Source organism: Artemia sp. Qi Xiang Cuo, chromosome 20 (assembly GCF_049724085.1).
Source record: "Artemia sp. Qi Xiang Cuo chromosome 20, ASM4972408v1, whole genome shotgun sequence".
Taxonomy (NCBI): domain Eukaryota; kingdom Metazoa; phylum Arthropoda; class Branchiopoda; order Anostraca; family Artemiidae; genus Artemia; species Artemia sp. Qi Xiang Cuo.
The window spans coordinates 22,657,990-22,685,360 of NC_142813.1; the positions used below are offsets into that span (position 1 = coordinate 22,657,990).

Below are 27,371 nucleotides of genomic sequence, written 5' to 3' on the forward strand. Positions count from 1 at the left end.
TTCAAAATTTTGAACCAGTTGCAAAAACACTGTATAAAAGTGAAGGTGGATAGGAGGGCGGAGGCTGGAGGACCTCTTACTACAAAATTCTCATGTGTTTTCACATAATTTGAACTCAACTTTCACATACATTCCATGTTCTTCACCAGAACATAATGAATTCAACTCCCTCTGATATTATTTTTAAGCAGCGTATTGCTTTTGTATGCAATATAATCCCCCCCCTCGACCCTGGAGAAAGCTCTGGGTGTGCAGTAAGTTTAGCTGCAATATAAGACCTTGTCTAATTCAAGCCTAATCACATTTATTTACTTAGGTTTAAAATAATTATTTTTTCCTTTCCCCTGTTTTCCTGGCATTTGCGGAGGTATATTTTCTTCATTGGAGGTAGGGGAGACTACCCATAATTGGGACGAACAAATCTTCAGATACTCAATGCCTTCTAAGTATAACTTTATAGCAATTGTGTCTGTCGGACAACAAGTATTTAAAAAAAAAAACAGTAGCGTTAGTAGGGGAGACTACCCATAATTGGGACGGACAAAGCTTCAGAGACTCAATGGCTTCTAAGTATAACTTTATAGCAGTTCTTTCTATCGGACAAAAAGTATTTAAAAAAAAAAAAAAATAGCGTAAGTTCTTCAGTGAGTCCCGAAGAAAAGAGAGATTTTGTCCTTTTCACCTCAACACAAAATTGAAATTAGCGTTACTTCTGACCCCCTAAAAAAAACCTGGAAATATAGTTTCAATTCGATCCCCTATCTGTTTGAAACTTACTGACCTCACAATGAGAAACAATCCCCTGGCTTCAGGCCTCCGCTGCCTTTTGCATGATGTTACACGTTGTTTTTCAGACCTGAAGATTAGTGATCCTGAAGAAAGGAGATCGACATCTTTCGTGTCGAGGAGATTGACACCATTTGTGTTAATTAGTGTCGATGAGTGATTTTGTCTCCTAACTTGTGTGGCTTTCAGAAAGGCATATGTGATATTTTTCATCTAATTAAATTTCCTAGCCCACCCTTTTAAACTTTTTGTTTAAACTTGAATTCTTTAAGGCCAGATTGATATTATGTCAGGACTTTAGCTAATTTAAAATGTAAACGGGACAAAGTTACGAAGGTTCTTGAAAACAGAAATAGAGCATGCGTAACCTATCTTGAAGAAAGATGGCAGCAAGAAAGAAAATGCTGGAGACATATCTACTCTTAGAAAACAGATTCTTTCGTTTTAATCGATTCTGTAGCTAAAAATCCGTTTTTTTTTGTTTTTTTTTCTTTTTTAAAGAAATTCACTCTTGTATAGAGAGAAGTAACTGGATTTCCAGAGTTCATATTATGTCTTATTTGATCTTCATTTCAAGTGATACTAAAGCATATTTCTTACAATTTAAGACTGTATATTACCCACTATTGGTATTATAGCTCCTCTCCTCTCAGTGGTACTAACTTCTTTATTTCCGAAACTGATAACTACATTTATGTACCACCTACGCTAAAAAAAAAAAAAAAAATACAAATTTTTTTAACTTTACATTATCAACTTTACATTAGCTAAAAATCCGTTAGGGATGAATTAAACTTACCAGTAATTCCAATTGAAGCAGCACCAGCTGCCTTTGCAACAAGTAAACAAAGTAGGCCTACTGGGCCAGCACCAAGAATTAATACTTTTGATCCAAGTCCCACCTCGGCTCTTTCTGCAGAGTACACAGCAACGGAAAGAGGTTCAATCAATGCTCCGTATTCGTACGACATACTTTGAGGCAGTCTAAAATATTAGTATGTCTTAAAATGGTAAATAACTTGAGAGTAGTTACATAGCAATGGAGAAACTCCTTGCTGTGTAAATAGTAATTCACTGGAAGTGTGAGTTCCGTTTGGTTAAATGTAAGCATTTTATCAGGAAGGGGACTACGGGTCAAAGATACGATTAAAATTAACAAACAGTTTGGACATACTTATTGTGCAGCTTACACAGGGCATTAAATGTAGATTTTGCTTTGCATCTCTCTTAAACATTTCTTTTTAAATATCTACAATTTTGTCACATATAGAGTCCCAGGGATACGTTATCATTGACATCTTTGGAGAGATTTGGATCCGAATTAAATTATTTATGAAATATTTTAGAAAATTAAAGGACATTAAAAGAATTTAAGGCGTGTAGTTAATATAATTTATGGAGATTCGTGTTATTACTATTGGAATTTTTCTGCCGCAAAACTGCGAAGAATTTTGAACCTCTTATAAGAAAGTATACTTTTGTTATTTTTGCTTCTTGTACATTTTAGGATAATTAGTCATTAGAAACAATAATTGCACCATTTGAACGACCATTGTTGAAAATCCTGAACAGGAACAGTCCTCTGTCTTGAAGAAGCGGGGAAAATTTTTCCCCTCTTTCGTCTGTTAAACTTTTCTTCTGTTAACAGGATGTTAACATCCTGATTAGGGTTTTAGACTATGGAAAATTGATTGACTGTCTTAAAATTTCCAGTCTCTAGGAATTGATCTTCGGTGGCACGAAATGACAGAAAACACCACTTTGCTGTGGTATAATTTCGTTTGTTACTTAAAACGCCCACTAGACATAACAATTTCTTTTTGAATGATCACTCTTCCAACATTCTACAACGGCTGGTTTTATACGAGGGTCCATGAAAAAAAGGGAGAAAAATGGGTTTCCCATGCGAGGGCTGTAATTTTCCTTGACTTTGTTTTGGACCATAGCGACCCCAATGGTGCACTTTTCATTTATATTCGACGCAATTTCCAAGAGATTTCAGGCTCTTTTCCAAAATTCCAACAAATTTGTTTTCGCAATAATATTTTACTATCAATATAAATCATAATAATAGCTAGCATTCCTGAATCAGCTACAAATGGCATTTTTTTTCTCACTAGACATTTTTTTTAATGTATTTTCAGGCTTTTTGTCACTATGGGCCTTGGTTCACACTTTACTAGCCTGTAACTATGATGAAACGAGTACTTGTTCCCAAGGCCGTATCCAGGGAAGGGGTTACCCGGTTTGAACCCCCCCCCCCCCCGAAATTTTTAACCGAGTCAAAAATTAGTCTAAAAAATACCTGTAAAGACGAAAATACCTGTAAAGACGGGAAAAAATCGGGTAACCCCCCCCCCCCAAACAAAAATCCTGGATCCGTTCTTGCTTGTTCCATTTTATTTGTCGATAATGCTTATTCAGGATTTTTCTTAGATATTGTCAGGTCAAAGATGTTGAATGAGCTCCAATGATACTAGTAGGAATGGGTCAAGAGGCTCGATGGGGCACAAGTGCTGCCATCTATAATTGAGTTTAACGGTACCTAGCCACATACACAATGTTATTGATCTACGAAGGGGACAAGATCAGACTAGATTTCTGGGAAATTGATTTGCATAATCGACTGGAATTATAATGTGTCATGAGAGGATTAAGAAACAATATGGCTTCACTGGTCTTTAGTGTCAGAGATAAATTGATATTCTTTCAAAACCTTAATAGTGTAATTAGGAACACCTTAAATATTTTCAGAAATACAAACGAGATGCAAGACAGATTGAATATATTTTACGGGGGAAATGGTTTCCTGGGTATTTTAAATGTGATATCACAAAAGGATGCCAAAACAAAAGGAACATTCTGAAATTACTTTTAGGGGATCATTTGGGTGAAAACAAATTAATCAACATTTTTTTTTTGGGTGAAACAGTTTGAGACATTTTAGAGGATGATTTGGGGGGAAACTCTTTGGTCTTTATAATACACAAGTTCCATTTGAACAGTGTTGTGAGGTCCCCTATCCAAACCCCCGAGGACCCCCTCCCCCAATTTTTTTCCCCACCCCCCATTTTTTTAAACTTTTTTTTGCACGCTTGAGACACATAAGGCCCCCCCCCTAAAGGACCTCCTCCAACTTTTTTGCCCCCCATTTTTACACTTTTTTTGCGTGCTTGAGACACAGAAGGCCCCCCCCCCCCCCAACTTTTTTGCCCTCCATTTTTTACACCTTTTTTTGCGTGCTTGAGACACAGAAGGGTCCCCCCCCCCCCAACGTTTTTAGCGTAAAGAGCGAGGCGTTGAGGAGGGGAAAGGCCCATTTCATATACGGAATAACTTCTGTTTGTTTTAAGTTTTAATGTTGCTCTTTACTTTCAGTTAATTTAATTTCATGCAACAAGCCGATCAGGTTTAACATTCTTCTTACTGGCGAGAAAAATTGACATAGCAAAAACTGGTAAATACAATAAGAGGAACAAAAACGGTGGGGCTACTTGGCCTCCCATACAAAATACATAGATTCAGACATACAAACCGAGAAAGACAAGCACTTCAGATATACAATCGAAGACAAACACAGGGACTTGCAAACACCAACCCAGACAAACAGACAAAGAAAGTTTGAAACACATACAAATACATAGATTCAGACATACAAACCGAGAAATACATGCACGGGGATAGGCAAACACCAACCCAGACAAACAGACAAAGAGAGTGTGAAACACATACAAATACGTAGATTTAGATACAAACCAAGAAAGACATGCTCTACAATAAGCAAACACCCGCCCAGACACACAAGCAAAAAGAGGTGGAAACACATACAAATACATAGATTTACACATACAAACCGAGTAAGACAAGCCCGGGGATAAGCAAACACCCACCCTGACAAACAGACATAGAGACTGAGAAACCCATACAAATACGTAGATTCAGACACAAACTGAGAAAGACAGGCACTGGAATAAGCAAACACCTGCCCAGGCACACAAGCAAAAAGAGTGAGAGACACATACAAATACATAGATTCACACATTCAAACCGAGAAAGACAGCAACTTCAGACATACAAACCAACAAAGACAAACACACGGACTTGCAAACACCAACCCTGAGAAACAGACAAATAGAGTGAAAGAGACATACAAATACATAGATTTAGACATACGAACCGAGAAAGACAGGCAATGGGACAAGCAAACGCACGCCCAAACACACAACCAAAAAGAGTGAGAGACAAATACAAAAACAAAGATTAAGACATACAAATCGAGAAAGACAGGCACTTTAGACATACAAACCAACAAAGACAAACACTGGGACTTGCAAACACGAACCCAAAGACACAAGCGAAAAGAGTGAGAGACACATGCAAATACATAGTTTCAGACATACAAACCAAGAAAGACAGACACTTCAGACATATAAACCAACAAAGACAAACACTGGGACTTGCAAATACCAACCCTGATAAACAGACAAATAGAGTGAGAGACACATACCAATACATAGATTCAGACATACAAACCGAGAAAGACAGACGCTGGGATAAGCAAACACCCACCCAGACACACACACACAGTTAAAGAGAGTGTCAAACACATACAAATATGTAGATTCAGACACACAAACCGAGAAAGACATGCACTGGAATAAGCAAACACCCGCCCAGACAAACAAGCAAAAAGAGTGAGAGACTCATACGTATATAAAGATTCAGACATAAAAACCGAGAAAGACAGACACTGGGATAAGCAAACTCCCACCCAGACACACACACAGGCAAAGAGAGTCTCTAACACATACAAATACATAGATTCAGTCACACAAACCGAGAACAACATACACTGGAATAAGCAAACACCCGCCCAGACAAACAAGCAAAAAGAGTGAGAGACACATACAAATACATATATTCACATATAAAAATCAAGAAAGACAGACACTTCAGACATATAAACCAAAAAATACAAACACAGGGACTTGCAAGCACCAACCCAGACAAACAGACAAAGAGTGTGAAACACATACAAATTCATAGATTCAGACATACAAACTGAGAAAGACAGGCAGTGGGACAAGCAAACACCCACCCAAACACACAAGCAAAATGAGTGAGAGACACATACAAATTGATAGATTCAGACATACAAACCGACAAAGACAGGCACGGGGATAAGCAAACACCAACCCAAAAAATCAGACAAAGAGAGTGAGAAACACTTACGAACGCGTAGATTCAAAAACAAATCGAGAAAGACGTGCACTGGAATTAGCAAAAACCCGCCCAGACACACAAGAAAAAAGAGGGATAGACAAATACAATATCACTAAATCACACATACAAACCGAGAAAGACAAACACTTCCGACACACAAACCATCAAAGACAAACACTGGGACATGCAATCACCAGCCCAGACAAACTGACAAAGAGAGTGTGAAACATATACAAATACGTAGATTCAGACACACAAACCGATAAAGACATGCACTGGAATAAGCAAACACCCGCCCAGACACACAAGCAAAAAGAGTGAGAGACACCTACAAATACATCGATTAAGACACACAAACCGATAAGGACAGGCTTATCACACATACAAACCTTCAAGTACAGCTACTGTTACCTCCAAGCAACGACCCAGAAACACAGAAAAATAAACTGAGAAACAGTAATCAATGAATATAATCAGACACACAAACAGAGAAAGACAGGCTCATGAGACATACAAACACTTAAGGACAAACACTGGGACTTGCAAACACCAACACAGACAAACAGAAAAAGAGAATTTCAAACACATACACATACATAGATTCAGACATACAAACCGAGAAGGACAGGCAGTGGGAAAAAAAACACCCCCCCAAACACACAAGCAAAAGGAGTGATACACATACAAATACATAGATTAAGACATAAAAACCGAGAAAGATAGGCACGGGGTTCAGCAGAAACCAGCCCAGACAAACAGACAAAGAGAGTTTGAACCACATACAAATGCATAGATTCAGACAAAAACCGAGAAATACATGCACAGGAATAAGCAAACACCCGCCCAGACATACAAGCAAAAAGATTGGGAAATAAATACAAATAAATATATTCACACATACAAACCAAGAAGGACAGACACTTCAGACATACAAACCAAAAAGAAAAACACTGGGACTTGCAAGCACCAACCCTGAAGAACAAACAAAGGGAGTTTCAAACACATACAAATACATAGATTCAGACATACAAACCAACAAAAACGGGCAGTGAAATAAGCAAACACCCGCACAAACACACAAGCAAAAGGAATGAGAGACACATACAAATACATAGATTCAGACAAACAAACCAAGAAAGACAGGATCTGGGATAAGCAAACACCTGCGCAGACACACACTGGCAAAGAGAGTGAGAAACACATACGAAAAGGTAGAGTCAGACATACAAATCGTGAAAGACATGCACTGGAATAAGCAAACCTCCACCCAGACAAACAAGGAAAAAAGAGTGAGAGACATATACAAACAAACAGATTCAGACATACAAACAGAAAAAAGGCAGGCATTTTAGACATACAAACCAACAAAGACACTGGGACTTGCAAATCACCAGCCCAAACACCCAAGCAAAAAGAGTGTGAAACACATACAAATACATAGATTCAGACATACAAACAGGGAAAGACAGGAACTTTAAATATACAAACCAACAAATACAGACAATGGGATAAGCAAACATCCGCCCAGACACACAAGCAAAGAGAGTGAGAGTCACATACAAACACATAGATTCAAACACACAAACCGAGAAAGACAAGCACTTCAGATATACAAACCATCAAAGACAGACACTGGGACTTGCTAACACCAACCCTTACAAACAGACAACTAGAGGGAGAGACACATACAAATACATAGATTCAGACATACAAACAGAGAAAGACAGGCAGTGAGACAAGCAAACACACGCCCAAACAAACAAGCAAAAAGAGTGAGAGACACATACAAATACAAAGATTCAGACATACAAACCGAGATAGACAGACACTGGGATAAGCAAACACCCACCCAGACACACACAGGCAAAGAGAGTATGAAACACATACAAATACATAGATTCAGGCATACAAACCGAGAAAGAAATTCACTGGGATAAACAAACACCCGTCCAGACGAACAGTCAAAGAGAGTGAGAGATACATGCAAATACATGAGTGAGAGATACATACAAATACATAGATTCACACATACAAACCGAGAAAGACAGACACTTCAGACATACAAACCAACAAAGACAAACACTGGGACTTGCAAACACCAACCCAGACAAACAGACAAAGAGAATGTGAAACACAAACAAATACATAGATTCAGACATACAAACCGAGAAAGACAGGCAGTGGGACAAGCAAAAACCCGCCCAAACACACAAGCAAAAGAAGTGAGAGACACATACAAATACATAGATTCAGACATACAAACCGAGAAAGACAGGCACTGGGATAAGCAAACACCGGCCCATACACACAATGACAAAGAGAGTGAGAAACACATACAAATACGTAGATTCAGACACACAGACTGTGAAAAACGTGCACTGGAATAAGCAAACACCTACCCAGACACACAAGCAAAAAAGAGTGAGAGACACATACAAATACATAGATTCACACATAAACCGAGAAAGACAGACACTTCAGACATACAAACCAACAAAGACAAACACTGGGACTTGCAAACACCAACCCAGACAAACAGACAAAGAGAGTTTGAAACACATACATATACATAGAGTCAGACACAAAAACCGAGAAAGACATGCACTGGAATAAGCAAACACCCGCCCAGACACACAGTCAAAGAAAGTGAGAGACACATACAAACAAATAGATTCAGATATACAAATAGAGAATGACGGGCACTTTTGACATACAAACCAACAAAGAGAAACACTGGTACCTGCAAACACCAACCCAAACGCACAAGTAAAAAGAGTATGAAACACATACAAATACATAGAGTCAGACATACAAACCGAGAAAGACAGGCAGTGGGACAAGCAAACACCGACCCAAACACACAAGCAGAAAGAGTGTGAAACACATACAAATACATAGATTCAGACATACAAACCGAGAAAGACAGGCACAAGGACAAGCAAACACCCCCAAACACACAAGCAAAAAGAGTGAGAGACACATACAAATACATAGATTCAGACACACAAACCGAGAAAGACAGGCACTGGGATAAGCAAAAACCTGCCCAGACAAACACAGACAAAGAGAGTGAAAAACACATACAAATACATGGTTTTAAACATACAAACCGTGAAAGACATGCACTGGAATAAACAAACACCCGGCCATACACACAAGGAAAAAAAGAGTGAGAGAAACATACAAATATATAGATTCAGAAATACAAACAGAGAAAGATAGTAACTTTAGATATTCAAATCAACGAGAACAAACTGTTGTGTATGCAAACATCCGCCAAGATACACAAGCAAAAAAAGAGTTAGAGACACGTAAAAATACATAGACTAACACAATCAATCAGAGAAAGACACGCATTTCAGATATAAAAACCATCAAAGACAAACACTGGGACCTGCAAACATCAACCCTGAAAAACAAACAAAAAGAGTAAGAGACACATATAAATACATCGATTCAGACATACAAACTCAGAAAGAAAGGCAATGGGACAAGCAAACACACGCCCAAACAAACAAGCAAAAAGAGTGAGAGACACATACAAATACAAAGATTCAGCCATACAAACCGAGAAAGACAGACACTGGGATAAGCAAACACTCACCCAGACACACACAGGCAAAGAGAGTGAGAAACACATACAAATACATAGATTCAGACATACAAACCGAGAAAGAAATTCACTTGGATAAACAAACACCTGTCCAGACACAAAGTCAAAGTGAGTGAGAGACACATGCAAATACATAGATTCGGATATACAAACAGAGAAAGACAGGCAGTGGGATAAGCAAACACCTGCCCAGACACAAACAGAGAAAGAGAGTGAGAAACACATACAAATACATAGATTCAAACATACAAACCGTGAAAGACATACACTGGAATAAGCAAACACCCGGCCAGACACACAGTCAAAGAGAGTGAGAGGCAAATACAAACAAATAGATTCTGACGAACAAACAGAGAAAGACAGGCACTTTAGATATACTGACCAACGAAGACAGATAGTGGTATATGCACACAACTACCAAAATATACATGCAAAAAGTTAGAGAGACACGTATAAACAAATTGATTAAAAAGCAACAACTAAGAAAGATAGACATGTCTGACCTGAAAACCATCAAAGACAAAACTATAGATCCATAAAAGCACACCCTGACCAAAAAACAGAAACTGTGAGAGTGGCGCGCCACTCTAAGTGAACCTAAATTAACCCAACTTTTTGCAGTTGCAGGTGCGTTCCAGTGCATATCTTTCTCGGTTTGTATGTCTGAATCTATGCATTTGTATGTGTTTCTCACTCCCTTTGCCTTTGTGTGTCTGGGTGGGTGTTTGCTTATTCCAGTGCCTGTCTTTTTCGGTTTTCATGTCTGAATCTATGTATTTGCAAGTGTTTCTCACTCTCTTTGACTGTGTTTCTGGGCGTGTGTTTGCTCGTCCTAGTACCTGTCTTTCTCGGTTTGCATATCTGAATCTATGTATTTGCATGTGTTTGATATTCTCTTTTTCTGTTTTTTTTGTGTTGGTGTTTGCAAGTTCCAGTGTTTGTCTTTAATGGTTTGTATATCTGAAGTACCTGACTTTCTTAGTTTGTATGTGTGAATCTATGCTTTTGTATTTGTCTCTCACTATTTTTGCTTGTGTGTCTGGGCGGGTGTTTGCTTATTCTAGAGCATATTTTTTTCGGTTTTCATCTGAATATACTTATTTGTATATGTTTGTCACTTTTTGTCTGTTTGTTTGGTTTGTTTTTTGCTAGTCCCACTGTTTCTCTTCGATTTTTTGTGTGTCTGTAGTGCTTCTCGTTCTTGGTTTGTGCGACTGAATCTATGTATTGGTATATATCGATCACTCTCTTTTATCTTGTTTCTGGGCGTGTGTTTGTTTATTCTACTGCTTGTCTTCCTCTATTTGTGTCTAAATCTACGTATTTGTATATGTTTCACACTCTCTTTGTCTGTTTGTCTGGGTTGGTGTTTGTTTATTTCAGTGCCTGTCTTACTCGGTTTGTATGTCTGAATCTATGTATTTGTATGTGTCTCTCACTCCTTTTGCTTGTTTGTTTGGTTGGGTGTCTGCATGTCCCACTGCCTCTCTTTCTCAGTTTGAATCTCTGAATCTATGTATTTGTATGTGTTTCACACTTTCTTTGTCTGTTTGTTTGGGTTGGTGTTTGCAAGTCCCAGTGTTTGTCTTGGTAGATTTGTATGTCTGAAGTGTCTGTCTTTCTCGGTTTGTATGTGTGAATCTATGTATTTGTATGTGTCTCTTACTCTTTTTGTGTGTCTCGGCGGGTGTTTGCTTATTCCAGTGCATGTCTTTTTCGGTTTTTGTGTCTGAACCTATGTATTTGTATGTGTTTGATACTCTTTTTGCTAGTGTGTCTGGGTGGGTGTTTGCTTATCCCAGTGTCTGTCTTTCTCGGTTTGTAAGTCTGAATCTTTGTACTTGTATGTGTCTCTCACTCTTTTTGGTTGTGTGTTTGGGCGTGTGTTTGCTTGTCCCATTGCCTGTCTATCTCGGTTTGTGAACCTGAATCTATGTATTTGTATGTGTCTCTCACTCTATTTGTCTGTTTGTCAGGGTTGGTTTTTGCAAGTCCCAGTGTTTGTCTTTGTTGGTTTATATGTCTAAAGTGCCTGTCTTTCTTTGTTTGTATGTGTGAATCTATGTATTTGTATGTGTCTCTCACTCTTTTTGCTTGTGTGTTTGGGTTGGTGTTTGCAAGTCCCAGTGTTTTTTTTGTTGGTTTGTATGTCTAAAGTGCCTGTCTTTCTCGGTTTGTATGTCTGAATCTAAGTATTTGTATGTGTCTCTCACTCCTTTTGCTTGTGTGTTTGGGCGGGTATTTGCTTGTCTCACTGTTTGTCTTTGTGGGTTTGTATGTCTGAATTGTCTGTCTTTCTCAGTTTGTATGTGTGAATCTAAGTATTTGTATACGTCCCTTACTCTTTTTGCTTTTTTATCTGGGAGGGTGTTTGTTTATTCCAGTGCATATCTTTCTCGGTTTTTGTGTTTTAATCTATGTATTTGTATGTGTTTCACACTTTTTTTAACTATATGTGTGTCTGGGTGGGTATTTGTTTATCCAGGTGTCTGTCTTTCTCGGTTTGTATGTCTGAATCTTTGTATTTTGATGTGTTTCACACTCTCTTTGCCTGTGTGTGTGTCTTGGTGGATATTCGCTTATCCCAGTGTCTGTCTTTCTCGGTTTGTATGTCTGACACTTTGTATTTGTATGTGTCTCTGACTCTTTTTGGTTTTGTGTTTGGGCGTGTGTTCGCTTGTCCCATTGCCCGTCTTTCTCGGTTTGTATGTCTGAATCTATGTATTTGTATGTGTCTCTCACTCTATTTGTTCGTTTGTCAGGGTTGGTGTTTGCTAGTCCCTGTGTTTGTCTTTGTTGGTTTATATGTCTGAAGTGTCTGTCTTTCTTGGTTTGTATGTGTGAATCTATGTATTTGTATGTGTCTCTCACTCTTTTCGCTTGTCTGCCTTGGCGGATGTTTGCTTATTCCAGTGCATGTCTTGCTCGGTTGGTGTCTGAATCTACGTATTTGTATGTGTTTCTCACTCTCTTTGTCTGTTTGTCTGGGTTGGTGTTTGCTTATCCCTGTGAATATCTTTTTTAGTTTTTATGTCTTAATAAATATATTTGTATGAGTCTCTCACTCCTTTTGGTTGTGTGCTTGGGCGGTTGTCTGCTTGTCCCACTGCCTGTCTTTCTGAGTTTGTATTTCTAAATTTAGGCATTTCTATTTGTTTGAAATTCTCTTATTCTGTTAGTCTGGGTTGGTGTTTGCAAGTCCCTGTGTTTGTCTCTGATGGTTTGTATATCTGAAGTGATTTTCTTTCTCGGTTTGTATGTCTGAATCTATGTATTTTGTCTGGGAGGCCAAGTATCCCCACCGTTTTTATACCTTTTATTGTATTTACTAGTTTTTTCTGTATCAATTTGTTGTGCCAGGAAGAAGAATATTAAACCTGATTGGCCTGTTGCATGAAATTAAATTTACTAAAAGTAAAGAGCAGCATTTAAACTTAAAACAAACAGAAATAATTCCGAATATGAAATGTGTTTTTCCCCTCCTCAACGCCTCGCTCTTTACGCTAAAAACGTTGGGAGGCCCTTCTGTGTCTCAACCACGCAAAAAAAGGGTGTAAAAAATGGGAAGGGGCAAAAAAGTTGGTGGGGGGCCCTTTGGGGGGCCCTTCTGTGTCTCAAGCACGCAAAAAAAAGGTGTGAAAAAATGGGGGGGGGCAAAAAAGTTTGGAGGGGCCTTTGAGGGGGGGTCTTTCGTGTCTCAAGCGCGCAAAAAAATGTGTACAAAATGGGGGCTGGGGTGAAAAAGTAGGGGGGGGGGTCCTTGGGGGTTTGGGTGGGGGACCTTAAAAAACTGTTCAAATGGAACTTGTGTATTATAACGACCACAGAGTTTCACCCCAAATCGTCCTCTAGAATGTCTCAAACTGTTTCACCCAAAAAATCCCTAAAATGTTGATTAATTTGTTTTCGCCCAAATAATCCCCTAAAAATAATTACAGAATGTTCCTTTTGTTTTGGCATCCTTTCGCGATATTACATTTCAAATACCCAGGAAACCATTTCCCCCGTAAAATATATTCAATCTGTCTTGATCTCGTTTGAATTTCTGAAAATATTTATGGTGTTCCTAGTTACACTATTAAGGCTTTGAAAGAATATTAATTTATCTCTGACACTAAAGACCAGAGAAGCCATATTGTTTCTTAATCCCCTCATGATACATTAGAATTCCCCGTAATATTATGCAAATCAATTTCCCAGAAATCTTGTCTGATCTTGTCCTTTTCGTAGATCAATAACATTGTCTATGTGGTTAGGTACCGTTAGACTCGATTATAGATGGCAGCAGTTGTGCCCCGTCGCGCCTCCTGTCCCATTCCTACTGATACTTTTATGGGATGTAAGCAAAGAAATTCACTAACCGAAACGTAAAACAAGAGAAAAATCTCAAATTTTGTTGGAAGTTTGGATGAAGTAAAAATTATACGCTGCCTGAACTTGTATGCTACTTTAAAAATGGACGCATAACATTTTGGTTTAAATTGAGATTTGTTATAAATCCCTTTAAAATGTTTATTGGTTTGCATGCTCCATCGAATAGAACCTGGTCTCTCGCAAAATCTAATTTTGCTCTCCATTAAAATCATGAAAATGTTAAGGGTGTCCTCCATGCAGAGTGGCCAGGTGGGTGCATTTGCCCCGTTTCGGCGCTTTTTAGATGTGGTTGCGCATCGAGTTTGTCAAATTGATGCATTTTGTTTAGGGAAGAGGGGGAGAGAAATGTTCATATGGTGTATTTTCCCAAGAAAAAGGGTGCTTCCGGTGTATTTTTTACTTTTATGGCGGCGATCCTTTAAAGCAGACATCTGGCAACACTGCATCCATGTTGGACACAGTTGCAAACGTATTTAGTTAAAGTAATAAGTCAAAGATTACAACGACAAAATTACTTGAAGCAAAAGTCTGCCGGGTGAGAATAATATCTTGTGAGGGTACCGTCTACTGGTGGCGTTGCACAGAACCTCACCTCTTCGCAAAGGTTGTATCTCCCACATCTGCATAGGTGACAGAGTTTACAAGGAATTCCTGGTTCAATGGCCACTTTTTCACCTAGAAAAAATATAGGGCTTATAGAAGTGAAATTATTAAAGTAGGGATACAACCATGTGTATATTTAATGAGGGCTAGAGTTCTGGTATAGACACGAATGTTTTATTTCAGGGGGTAGCCAACTTTTTGAAGAGGGGCAAAACTTCAAGAGAAAAAAAAACGAAAATACGCAGATTTTATGGAAAATATAAGAAATATAAGAAGGGGAGTACGGAACCAGAGACATTTATAGGACTGCTAGTGCCCAGGGAAAAATTAATTTACATCTCCCCGTCCTGACTCAAATGTAAGCCAAAAAAGCCGAATCAAAGTGAAAAATTTGATAAAAGTTCGAAGCAACCCAACCAGGGTCCCCCCCCCAAAGCCATTGTACCTGGGGTCACTAGCCCGCTGTCCCCCACCTCTTTGAACGGCTCTGCACAGAACCAAGTTCCCCTCTGTATATATATTTCTACTTAGAATGCAAAAAACAATACAAAATGTTTATTTTCTTATATCATGTCATAAAGAGGCCTGTTCTATAATTTACCCCCTTTCTGAAACAAGTCACATTTGAATTGAACCCTCATTAGCAGAAAAAAAATTAAAATTCCTACAGTCAACTCTGCTTGATATTCGCAAGGTTTAGCGCTATATGATTACTATTTGTTCCCATAGATAAAAAGCGTACTGCTTGGAAGTTAAATTGGGGAAATTAATGAAAAATCAGGAACTACAAGACAACTGTGGTCAGTTCAAAGTCTCTGTAGAGAAAGAAAAGTATTTCAAAAGGGTCGCATAAAAAGCGGAGCATTTGGAACATTACTTTTAATTAGCGTTGGCTCCATGCTCCATTGAATTAATTTAAATACATTTTGCCGTTTCAAGACTAATATTTCATGATTTAAAGTAAATGCAAGAGTTGGAATATTTCAGTAGTGTTTTGTTGTGCTTTACCTTGTCACAGTTACATTCTCTTAATTTTTCAAAGTCCATTTTGAATTTCTTTCGTTGAAATGCAAGAGTTGGAATATTTAAGTAGTGTTTTATAGTGGTTTACCATGTCACAGTTAAATTCTCTTGATTTTTCAAAGTTCATATTGAATTTCTTTCCTGAAATGCAAGAGTTGGAATATTTCAGTAGTGTTTTGTCGTGGTTTACCATGTCACAGTTACATTCTCTTGATTTTTCAAAGTTCATTGTGGATTTCTTTCCTTGAAATGCATTGAAATGCAAGAGTTGTGTCTCTCACTCTATTTGTCTGTTTGTCAGGGATGGTGTTTGCAAGTCCCAGTGTTTGTCTTTGTTGATTTTTCAAAGTTCATTTTGGATTTCTTTCCTTGAAATGCATTGAAATGCAAGAGTTGGAATATTTCAGTAGTGTTTTGTCGTGGTTTACCTTGTCACAGTTACATTCTCTTGATTTTTCAAAGTTCATTTTGAATTTTTTTCGTGAAATGCAAGAGTTGGAATATTTCAGTAGTGTTTTGTCGTGGTTTACCTTGTCACAGTGACATTCTCTTGATTTTTCAAAGTTCACCTTGAATTTCTTTTATTGAAATTCAAGAGTTGGAATATTTCAGTAGTGCTTTGTCGTGGTTTACCGTGTCACAGTTACACTCTCTTGGTTTTTCAAAGTTTATTGTGGATCTTTTTCGTTGAAAAGTGTCTTGTTGTGGTTTACCTTGTCACAGTTACATTCTCTTGATTTTTCAAAGTTCGTTTTGGATTTCTTTCGTTGAAATGCAAGAGTTGGAATATTTCAGTAGTGTTTTGTTGTGGTTTACCTTGTCATAGTTACATTCTCTTGATTTTTCAATGTTCATTTCGGATTTTTTTCGTGAAAAGCAAGAGTTGGAATATTTAAGTGGTGTTTTGTCGTGGTTTAGCATGTCACAGTTACATTCTCTTGATTTTTTAAAGTTCATTTTGAATTTCTTTAGTGAAATGCAAGAGCTGGACTATTTCAGTAGTGTTTTGTCGTGGTTTACCTTGTCACAGTTACATTGTCTTGATTTTTCAAAGTTCATTTTGGATTTCTTTCATTGAAATGCAAGAGTTGGAATATTTCATTAGTTTTTTATTGTTCGCTTCCGTGTCACTCTGATAGTCTATGGAATTTTAAAAAATCATTTTGAATATATTCCATTGATGTACACGAGTTAGTATTTTTCAGTATTATTTTACTGTTCTTTACATTGTCACACTTAGTTTATCCCGATTTTTAAATTTACATTTCGAATTTCTTTCATGAAATGCAAGAGTTGGAATATTACAGTACTGTTTTGTCCTGGTTTACCATGTCACGTTTACATTCTCTTGATTTTTCAAAGTTCATTTTGAATTTCTTTCGTGAAATGCAAGAGTTGAAATATTTCAGTAGTGTTTTGTTGTGGTTTACCTTGTTACAGTTACATTCTCTTGATTTTTCAAAGTTCATTTGGGATTTCTTTCCTTGAAATGCAAGAGTTGGATTATTTCAGTAGTGTTTTGTCGTGATTTACCTTGTCACAGTTACATTCTATTGATTTTTCGAAGTTCATTTTGGGTTTCTTTCATTGAAATGCAAGAGTTGGAATATTTCAGTAGTGTTTTGTTATGGTTTACCTTGTCACAGTTACATCCTCTTGATTTTTCAGAGTTCATTTTGGATTTCTTTCGTTGAAATGCAAGAGTTGGAATATTTCAGTAGTGTTTTGTCATGGTTTACCTTGTCACAGTTACATTCTCTTGATTTTTCAAAGTTAATTTTGAATTTCCTTCATTGAAATGCAAGAGTTGGAATATTTCAGTGATGTTTTGTCGTGGTTTACCTTGTCACAGTTGCACACTCTTGATTTTTCAAAGTTCATTTTGAATTTCTTTCATTGAAATGCAAGAGCTGGAATATTTCAGTAGTGTTTTGTTGTGGTTTACCTAGTCACTGTTACACTCTCTTGATTTTTCAAAGTTCATTTTGGATTTCTTTCATTGAAATGCAAGAGTTGGAATATTTCAGTACGTACGCGCGCGTACTTAGGCTAACCTAACCTAACTTAACCTAACCTAACCTAACTTAATCAAAACACTACTGAAATATTCCAACTCTTGCATTTCAATGAAAGAAATACAAAATAAACTTTGAAAAATCCAGAGAATGTAACAGTGACTAGGTAAACCACAAAAAACACTACTGAAATATTCCAACTATTGCATTTCAATGAAAGAAATTCAAAATGAACTTTGAAAAATCAAGAGAATGTAACTGTGACAAGGTAAACCACGACAAAACATCACTGAAATATTCCAACTCTTGCATTTCAATGAAAGAAATTCAAAATGAACTTTGAAAAATCAAGCGAATGTAACTGTGACAAGGTAAACCATTACAAAACACTACTGAAATATTCTAACTCTTGCATTTCGATGAAAGAAACCCAAAATGAACTTCGAAAAATCAAGAGAATGTAACTGTGACAAGGTAAACCAAGACAAAACACTACTGAAATATTCAAACTCTTGCATTTCAAGGAAAGAAATCCAAAATGAACTATGAAAAATCAAGAGAATGTAACTGTGACAAGGTAAACCATGACAAAACACTACTGAAATATTCGATCTCATGCATTTCAATGAAAGAAATCCAAAATGAACTTTGAAAAATCAAGAGAATGTAACTGTGACAAGGTACACCACGACGAAACACTACTGAAATATTCCAACTCTTGCATTTCACGAAAGAAATTCAAAATGAACTTTGAAAAATCAAGAGAATGTAACTGTGACATAGTAAACCACGACAAAACACTACTGAAATATTCCAACTCTTGCATTTCAACGAAAAAAAATCCAAAGTGAACTTTGAAACATCAAGAGAATGTAACTGTGACAAGGTAAAGCAAAACAAAACACTACTGAAATATTCCAACTCTTGCATTTCAATGCATTTCAAGGAAAGAAATCCAAAATGAACTTTGAAAAGTCAAGAGAATGTAACTGTGACAAGGTAAAGCACAACAAAACACATTTCAACGAAAGAAATCCACAATGAACTTTGAGAAATCAAGAGAGTTTGACTGTGACACGGTAAACCACGACAAAACACTACTGAAATATTCCAACTCTTGCATTTCAACGAAAGAAATTCAAGATGAACTTTGAAAAATCAAGAGAATGTCACTGTGAAAAGGTAAACCACGACAAAACACTACTGAAATATTCCAACCCTTGCATTTCACGAAAGAAATTAAAAATGAACTTTGAAAAATCAAGAGAATATAACTGTGACAAGGTAAACCACGACAAAACACTACTGAAATATTCCAACTCTTGCATTTCAGCGAAAGAAATCCAAAAAGAACTTTGAAAAATCAAGAGAATGTAACTGTGACAAGGTAAACCACGCCAATACACTACTGAAATATTCCAACTTTTGCATTTCAATGCATTTCAAGGAAAGAAATCCAAAATGAACTTTGAAAAATCAAGAAAATGTAACTGTGACAAGGTAAACCATAACAAAACACTACTGAAATATTCCAACTCTTGCATTTCAATTAAACAAATCCAAAATAAACTTTGAAAAATCAAGAGAATGTAACTGTGACAAGGTAAACCACGACAAAACACTACTGAAATATTCCAAATCTTGCATTTCACGAAAGAAATTAAAAATTAACTTTGAAAAATCAAGAGAATTTAACTGTGACATGCTAAACCACGACAAAACACTACTGAAATATTCCAACTCTTGCATTTCACGAAAGAAATCCAAAATGAACTTTGAAAAATCAAGAGAATGTAACTGTGAAGAGGTAAAGCACAACAAAACACATTTCAACGAAAGAAATCCACAATGAACTTTGAAAAATCAAGAGAGTGTAACTGTGATACGTTAAACCACGACAAAACACTACTGAAATATTCCAACTCTTGCATTTCAACGAAAGAAATTCAAGATGAACTTTGAAAAATCAAAAGAATGTCACTGTGACAAGGTAAACCACGACAAAACACTACTGAAATATTCCAATCTTGCATTTCACGACAGAAATTCAAAATGAACTTTGAAAAATCAAGAGAATGTAACTGTGACAAGGTAAACCACGACAAAACACTACTGAAATATTCCAACTCTTGCATTTCAACGAAAGAAATTCAAAATGAACTTTTAAAAATAATGAGAATGTAACTGTGACAAGGTAAACCAAGACAAGACACTACTGAAATATTCCAACTCTTGCATTTCAATGAATTTCAAGGAAAGAAATCCAAAATGAACTTTGAAAAATCAAGAGAATGTAACTGTGACAAGGTAAACAACGACAAAAAACTACTGAAATATTCCAACTCTTGCATTTCAATGAAAGAAATCCAAAATGAACTTTGAAAAATCAAGAGAATGTAACTGTGACAAGGTAAAGCACAACAAAACACTACTGAAATAATCCAACTCTTGCATTTCAATGAATATAATTCAAAATGAACTTTGAAAAATTAAGAGAATGTAACTGTCACAAGGTAAACCACGACAAAACACTACTGAAATAATCCAACTCTTGCATTTCAATGAAAGAAATTCAAAATGGACTTTGAAAGTCTTGCATTTCATGAAAGAAATTCAAAATGAACTTTGAAAAATCAAGAGAATGTAACTGTGACATGGTCAACCACGACAAAACACTACTGAAATATTCTAACTCTTGCATTTCACGAAAGAAATTCAAAATGAACTTTGAAAAATCAAGAGAATGTAAACTTGTTAAAATTTTTCATTTCAAGTCATCCAAGCGGGTTTGTCGCTAGCAACTCGCCCCTCCACTATCACACCATAACTATTCTAAGAGATCCTTCTTCCATCCGTCAATCCCCCTAAAAAAAATTTTTAATAGGTTTCTTGTTAAAATTTTTTATTTCAAGTCCGACACTCGGGTTTTTCGATAGCAACTTACCCCACTCCTATCACACTATAACTAATCTAAGAGATCCTTCTGCCATCAACCCATCCCCCTAAAAATATTGTTTTAGAGGTTTCTTGTTAAATTTTTTTATTTCAAGTCATCCACACGGGTTTTTCGCTAGCAACTCTCCCTCCGCTATCACACTATAACTACTCTAAGAGATCCTTCTGCCATCAACCCAGCTCCCAAAAAATATTTTTTCAGAGATTTCTTGTTAAAAAATTGTATTTCAAGTCATCCACACGGGTTTTTCGCTAGCAACTCACCCCCCCACTATCACATTATAACTACTCTAAGAGATCCTTCTGCTATCAACCCATCCCCCCAAAAATATTTTTTTAGAGATTTCTTGCTAAAAAATTTTATTTCAAGTCATCCAAACGGGTTTTTTGCTAGCAACTCGCCCCCCGCAATCGCACTATAAGTGCTCTAATAGATCCTTCTTCCATAAACCCATCTCCCCAAAACATAATTTTTCTGATTTCTCTATTTAAGAATATTATTTTTAATTCATCCTCACGGTTATTTCTCGAGCCAATTGTCCCCCACTATCGAACTATAACTCATCTAAGACATAATCCTGCCATAAATCCAGCCCACCAAAAATATTTTTTCAGAGATGTCTTGTTAATTTTTTTTATTTCAAGTCATTCACACGGGTTTTTCACTAGCAACTCACCCCCCACTATCACACTATAACTGCTCTAAGAGATCCTTCTGCCATCAACCCATCCCCCCAAAAATATTTTTTCAGAGATTTCTTGTTAAAAATTTTTATTTCAAGTCAGCCAAACGGGTTTTTCGCTAACAACTCACCCTCCACTATCACACTATAACTACTCTAAGAGATCCTTCTGCCATCCACCCATCCCCCAAAAAATATTTTTTCAGAGATTTCTTGTTACAAATTTGTATTTAAAGTCATCCACACGGGTTTTTCTCTAGCAACTCCCCCCTCCCCTATCACACTATAACTACTCTAAGAGATCCTTCTTCCATCAACCCATCCCCCAAAAAATATTTTTTCAGAGTTTTCTTGTTAAAATTTTTTATTTCAAGTCATCCACACGGGTTTTTCGCTAGCAACTCGCCCTCCACTATCACACTATAACTACTCAAAGAGATCCTTCTGTCATCCACCCATCCCCCCCAAAATATTTTTTCAGAGATTTCTTGCTAAAATTTTTTATTTCAAGTTTTCCACACGGGTTTTTCGCTAGCAACTCACCCTCCACTATCACACTATAACTACTCTAAGAGATACTTCTGCCATCAACCCATCCCCCAAAAAATATTTTTTAAGAGATTTCTTGTTAAAATTTTTTATTTCGAGTCATCCACACGGGTTTTTCGCTAGCAACTCGCCCCTCCCCTATCACACTATAACTACTCTAAGAGATCCTTCTGCCATCAACCCATCCCCCTAAAAATATTTTTTCAGAGATTTCTTGATAAAATATTTTATTTCAAGTCATCCACACGGGTTTTTCGCTAGCAACTCGCCCCCCACTATCCCACTATCACTACTCTAAGAGATCCTTCTGCCATCAACCCCTCCCCCAAAAATATTTTTTCTGAGATTTCTTGTTAAAAAATTTTATTTCAAGTCATCCACACGGATTTTTCGCTAGCAACTCACCCCCCACTATCACACTATAACTACTCTAAGACATCCTTCTGTCCTCAACCCATGTCCCCAAGAATACTTTTCAGACATTTCTTGTAAAAAAATTTATTTTCAAGTCATCCACACCATAGAGCTAAGATCGCAATGAATGGCACTTTTTATCAGAAAAAAATGCAAGTTGCCAAAAAAAAAAAAAAAAAAATAAAACACGCCATGCTGAATTTGCTTCAAAAACCCATATGGTTGAAAACATGTTTGGCCACTTTATAGGTTTGCCAGCTTTTTTAAAATGTCCACGTGTAACTGTAGTGTCTCAGGCGTAGGTTTTCTTGTCCCGTTTCTTGTACGGTTCAAGTCTTATACAACCTTGACTATAGTTTCAAAACGTTTGGCCGCTTTATAGGTTTGCACGCTTTTTTGCAATGTGCACGTGAAGCTACGCTGCATATTCTTGTACATGCTAAAGATAAGACAAATTACGCAACCACTCGTGATATTGCACTGTATATTCGTGCCTCAGGCTTCCATAATTCTATGTGTAATTGAAACCTTCATATCACTGTCCTTTGTGAGTTAATGTACCGGTTAGACTACGCCCCGTATTTTTATGTAACTCCAGATGTAATTTCAATCAATACATGCCTCACTACTGTTATTGATCTACTAACGGTACTTGATTTCTAGGAATTATGCGGGCCTCTAAACAGATAGAAATTATACTTTAATATGGCTTCTCTACTTTTGTCAGAGATAAATTCGGGGATTAATATTCTTTCGAAGCCTTTATAACCCAACTTGGCATAAATGTTAGAATAACAATACTAGTATCAATCTTTGGAAACGGTTAACGGTGACAAGAAGATTTTGCGACTTAACTTGGCTCTACTTTACGAATGTGATCGGTATAATACACAAATACCAATGGAGCAGTGTTGTCAATATAAAATATGCTTTTAACAATGGAGCATGCTAAAAACTCGATACTAATAGAGATGTATGCCAAGAAAATAATTTTAATAAAGAAATTCAGAACAGTCCTTAGAAATCCTTAGAAATGAACTAGTGAGACGATTATGGATTTGAACATTAAGGACAGCAACAATCAATGACCCTAGCCATCAAGGATCTCAACCTCCAAGGTCTCCTACCCCAACACTCAATGACCCCACCCCTCCACCCAACTTTTTGCCATCCCCCCATTTTTTTAATACTTTTTTTGTGCGCTTGAGACACAGAAGGGTCCCCCCTCCCCTAAACTTTTTGGCCCCCCTTTTTTTATAGTACTTTTTTGTGCGCTTGAGACACAGAAGGGCCCCCCTCCCCCCAACTTTTCGGCACCCCCTCCCCCGATTTTTTTAATAACACTTTTTTTGCGCGCTTGAGACGAAGAAGGGCCCCCCTCCCCCCAACGTTTTGCCCCCCCCCCCCCCAACTTTGTGACCCCCTTCCAAAATTTATAATACTTTTTTTTAACGCGCTTGAGACACAGAAGGGTCCCCCCATCCAACTTTTTGTACCCTCCCCCCTTCCCCACATTTTTTAATACTTTTTTTTTACATGTCTTTGAATGAACAAGTACACAATATGGGATTAGTGAACAAGTACACAATATGGGATTAGTGAGACGATTATGAATTTGTGTGTTTTCGCAAGAAAATAGCTCGTCTTTAACATACTTAGCCATGGCTAGTTGAAACTGCGTATAAATATCTTCATTTTTAGTCCAATTGCGTAGGTAATAAGGAAACATTTAACATTTTTTCTGATTGTGTGTGTTTTCGCAAGAAAATAGCTCATCTTTAACAAACTTAGCCATAGCTAGTTGAAACTGTGTATAATTTCATCATTTTTAGTCCAATTGCGTAGGTAATAAAGGAGCATTTAGCATTTTTTCTGATTTTGTGTTTTTTCGCAAGAAAATAGCTCGTCTTCAACAAACTTAGCCTATACACAGTTGAAACTGTGTATAATTTCATCATTTTTAGTCGAATTGCGTAGGTAATAAAGGAACATTTAACAATATTTCAGATTTTGTGTCTTTTCGCAAGAAAATAGCTCGTCTTTAACAAACTTAACCATAGCTACTTGAAACAGTGTATAATTTCTTCATTTTTAGTCCAATTGCATAGGTAATAAAGGAACATTTAAAAAATTTCTGATTTTGTGTGTTTTCGCAAGAAAATAGCTCGTCTTTAACAAACTTAGCCATAGCTAGATGAAACTGTGTATAATTTCTTCATATTTTAGGACAATTGTGTAGGTAAGTAGAGTCCTAAGTTATACTTTGCGTAGACATATAGAAATCTCCATGCTATTTGCCGAGACATATAGGAAAAACATTTCCAGAGCATGTACTTATGGATTTGCTTGCCTTATGTTCCTTGGTGTCTTTCCAGAGCATGTACTTATGGATTCTAGTCGACTCTGTGTTCCTTCCTATGCTATTCTGAGGGTTTATGTTCGAGAGTCAGAACTCCCTCACACAGTTTGACGTGCAAATTGCCAAAAAAATTAAGTTTTGAAGAGATTACGTTCCTTGGCACCTTTTCATGTTTTCAATCAGATGGGTTTTGAAAGCACAGTGTGTAGGCTTTGTTATTTAAAAAATTGGACGCTACAATCAGTATTCTTTGATCGACATTTACAAAAAAGGGTTTAGCATTTGCAAATTTGATCCTATTAAGGTGGAAAAAAAAGAGTTTAGCATTTGCGAATACTTCAGAGCCGACTTGCTAGCGAAAAACCCGTGTGATTGGCTTGAAATAAAAAATTTTAACAAGAAATGACTGAAAAGTATTTTGGGGGAGATGGGATGATTGTGTATTGTATAATACACAAGTGATGTTTGGACAGTGTTGTCAATTTAAAATAGTTTAACGTTATACTATACGAAGAAGTAAAACGAATTTTTTTTGTTAAATAAGTAGTTCTTGTATCTTTTAAAAGAGCTTTACGGGGTTTGAGAGACTTGGTTGCCCGATTCCGTGTGGTTTTTCTTTACTTGGTGCCCATTAAAAATGAAATTTTTGTGTTAAATAAGTAGTTCTTGTATCTTTTAAAAGAGCTTTAAGGAGTTTGAGAGACTCTGTTGCCTGATTCCGTGTGGTTTTTCTTTACTTAGTGCCCATTAAAATGAAATTTTTGTGTTAAATAAGTAGTTCTTGTATCTTTTAAAAGAGCTTTACGGGGTTTAAGAGACTCTGTTGCCTGATTTCGTGTGTTTTTTCTTTACTTTGTGCCCATTAAAAACGAAATTTTTGTGTTAAATAAGTAGTTTTTGTATCTTTTAAAAGAACTTTACGGGGTTTGAGATTTTAATGCAGTGGTTTTTTTTAGTAAGGACACTCGATATCCTAAAAGTGTTTGATTTAAACTTTTACCTTGACAATCGATGTCGTTAGAAGAATTTAAAAAGGATCGTTTATGAGTGCTGATGTATCTGATGAAATAATTTAGGTCATATGATCAGTTTGATTTTTTTTAATTCAGTTGTTTTTTAGTAAGGACACTCGACATCCTTAAAGAGTTTGATTCAAACTTTTACCTTAAGCATCGATGTTTTTATCAGAATTTCAAAAGGACCGTTCATAATTGCTGGCGTTTCTGATGAAATAATTTAGATTGTATGATTAATTTAATTTTAATAATAATAAAGTAATTGTACCGTAAAGAATAAAATAAACCATAATACGTAAAGAAAAAAAAATCTAGCTGGACCGAGGAAACGTTGGTAGAAACAGAAGAGTTTTCGACATAATAGTAGCAAATAGGGTCCTAATTCAGCCTTACTACAGGTACAGGCTTTAGACTTATTGTTCAAGGATAACACTGCTACAATTTAGCAAAGGAAGCACATAAATTGTGGTCTGAACAATTATAGGTTAGAAGCTGCCATTTCCGAGTGTTTTAGGAGTAGAGATGCTTCGAAAATATTGCATTTTACGACGTAATAAGCAATAGAATTACCTTTGTTAAACCTAACAAATACTAGGTTAGTTATGTAGTTTCACAAGCAAAGGGAAGGAAAAGATATATAAATATATATAATTAAAGTACTTGAGGAAAGGGATGGAAAAAAAACGAGAAAAGTAACCTTATAAGTAAGAAATCAAATGTGGAAGCTTAGCAAAAGTCGCCGAAGGAAGCAAAAAAAAGAGTTGTTACCCGGTTGTGATGGGAACTCTGCATAAGGCGAGAAATTCGGTGAAACAAACCGTTAATCACAGAAAATGGAGGCATGGGGATAGGTCTTAGAAGGGCCTCCTTTCCCTACACAGAGGACCATCATTTGAATAATGGTGTTACAAAAAATTCAAATTCTGAATTAGCTGCGCGAAATGAGTCAGAAGAAAGTTCAAATTTGAATTTTAAATCATGGCTGTTTTTGAGCCATATAGATGTAAAGCTACCAGTGTTTGAAAACTGTTATGCTTGCTTACAAGGAATATAAGCCCACAATAAGATAGACAGAAAAGGTAATGCATCCTTTTGGGATAGCTAATATTGATAATTCTAGTCCATTTTTACTTTTACTCAATAACGAACCATCCTGAAGTCTAGTAAAATTATAAATAAGTAGAGTTTAGTCGAATAGAATATAGAGTGTATATCAGATAAAAAAGATCTGACTATAGAAATAAAATAGGATGAAACCAATAGTACCTTATATCCCAATTAGTCTACAAATAGATCGTGTCTAGGAAGCCAACATAAACTTTATCACGGGAACACTTACACAGTGGCGTTAATAGTTGCCACGTAAATTATAATGAGGGTTGTTAAAAAAAATTAAATTATCAATTTTTTGAATAATAAATGAAAGAAGATTATTTTTCTTGGCATATTTAAAAAAAAATTATTTTTTTTCCGGGGGGGATAATTAAAAAAAAAAAAAAAAAAAAAAAAAAAAAAAAACGAAGGAGGATGGTTTACTGAAATAGGGTCATTGGAAGCTAGCAAATTTGGACTGAGCTCAATCAATGCTGGTCTCTCGTTGTTAAGTACATGCAATGCATTTACTGACCTTTGACTCTTTGAGGAGAAACTTTCAGTCAATTTTGAAAAAAAAATTGTTTTGAAGAATTTTAAAATAATTATAATGGGAAAAACAGCAAGAGTTTACATTATGTGGCCACTACATGTACAAGCTGGCTG

At 36.5% G+C, this 27,371-nt stretch overlaps 1 protein-coding gene across 1 annotated transcript in view; it reads right to left on the reverse strand.

Moving 5' to 3' along the window:
* Positions 1 to 27,371, reverse strand: part of LOC148940014 (sorbitol dehydrogenase-like) — a 185,923-nt gene that overhangs the window by 108,320 nt on the left and 50,232 nt on the right. Inside the window, exons 4-5 of the mRNA XM_089106249.1 lie at positions 14,512 to 14,671; positions 1,586 to 1,770 (exon numbers count right to left, since the gene is read on the reverse strand). Of these exons, the coding sequence (XP_088962375.1) occupies positions 1,586 to 1,770; positions 14,512 to 14,671 (345 nt within the window). The remainder of the gene's footprint in view (positions 1 to 1,585; positions 1,771 to 14,511; positions 14,672 to 27,371) is intronic.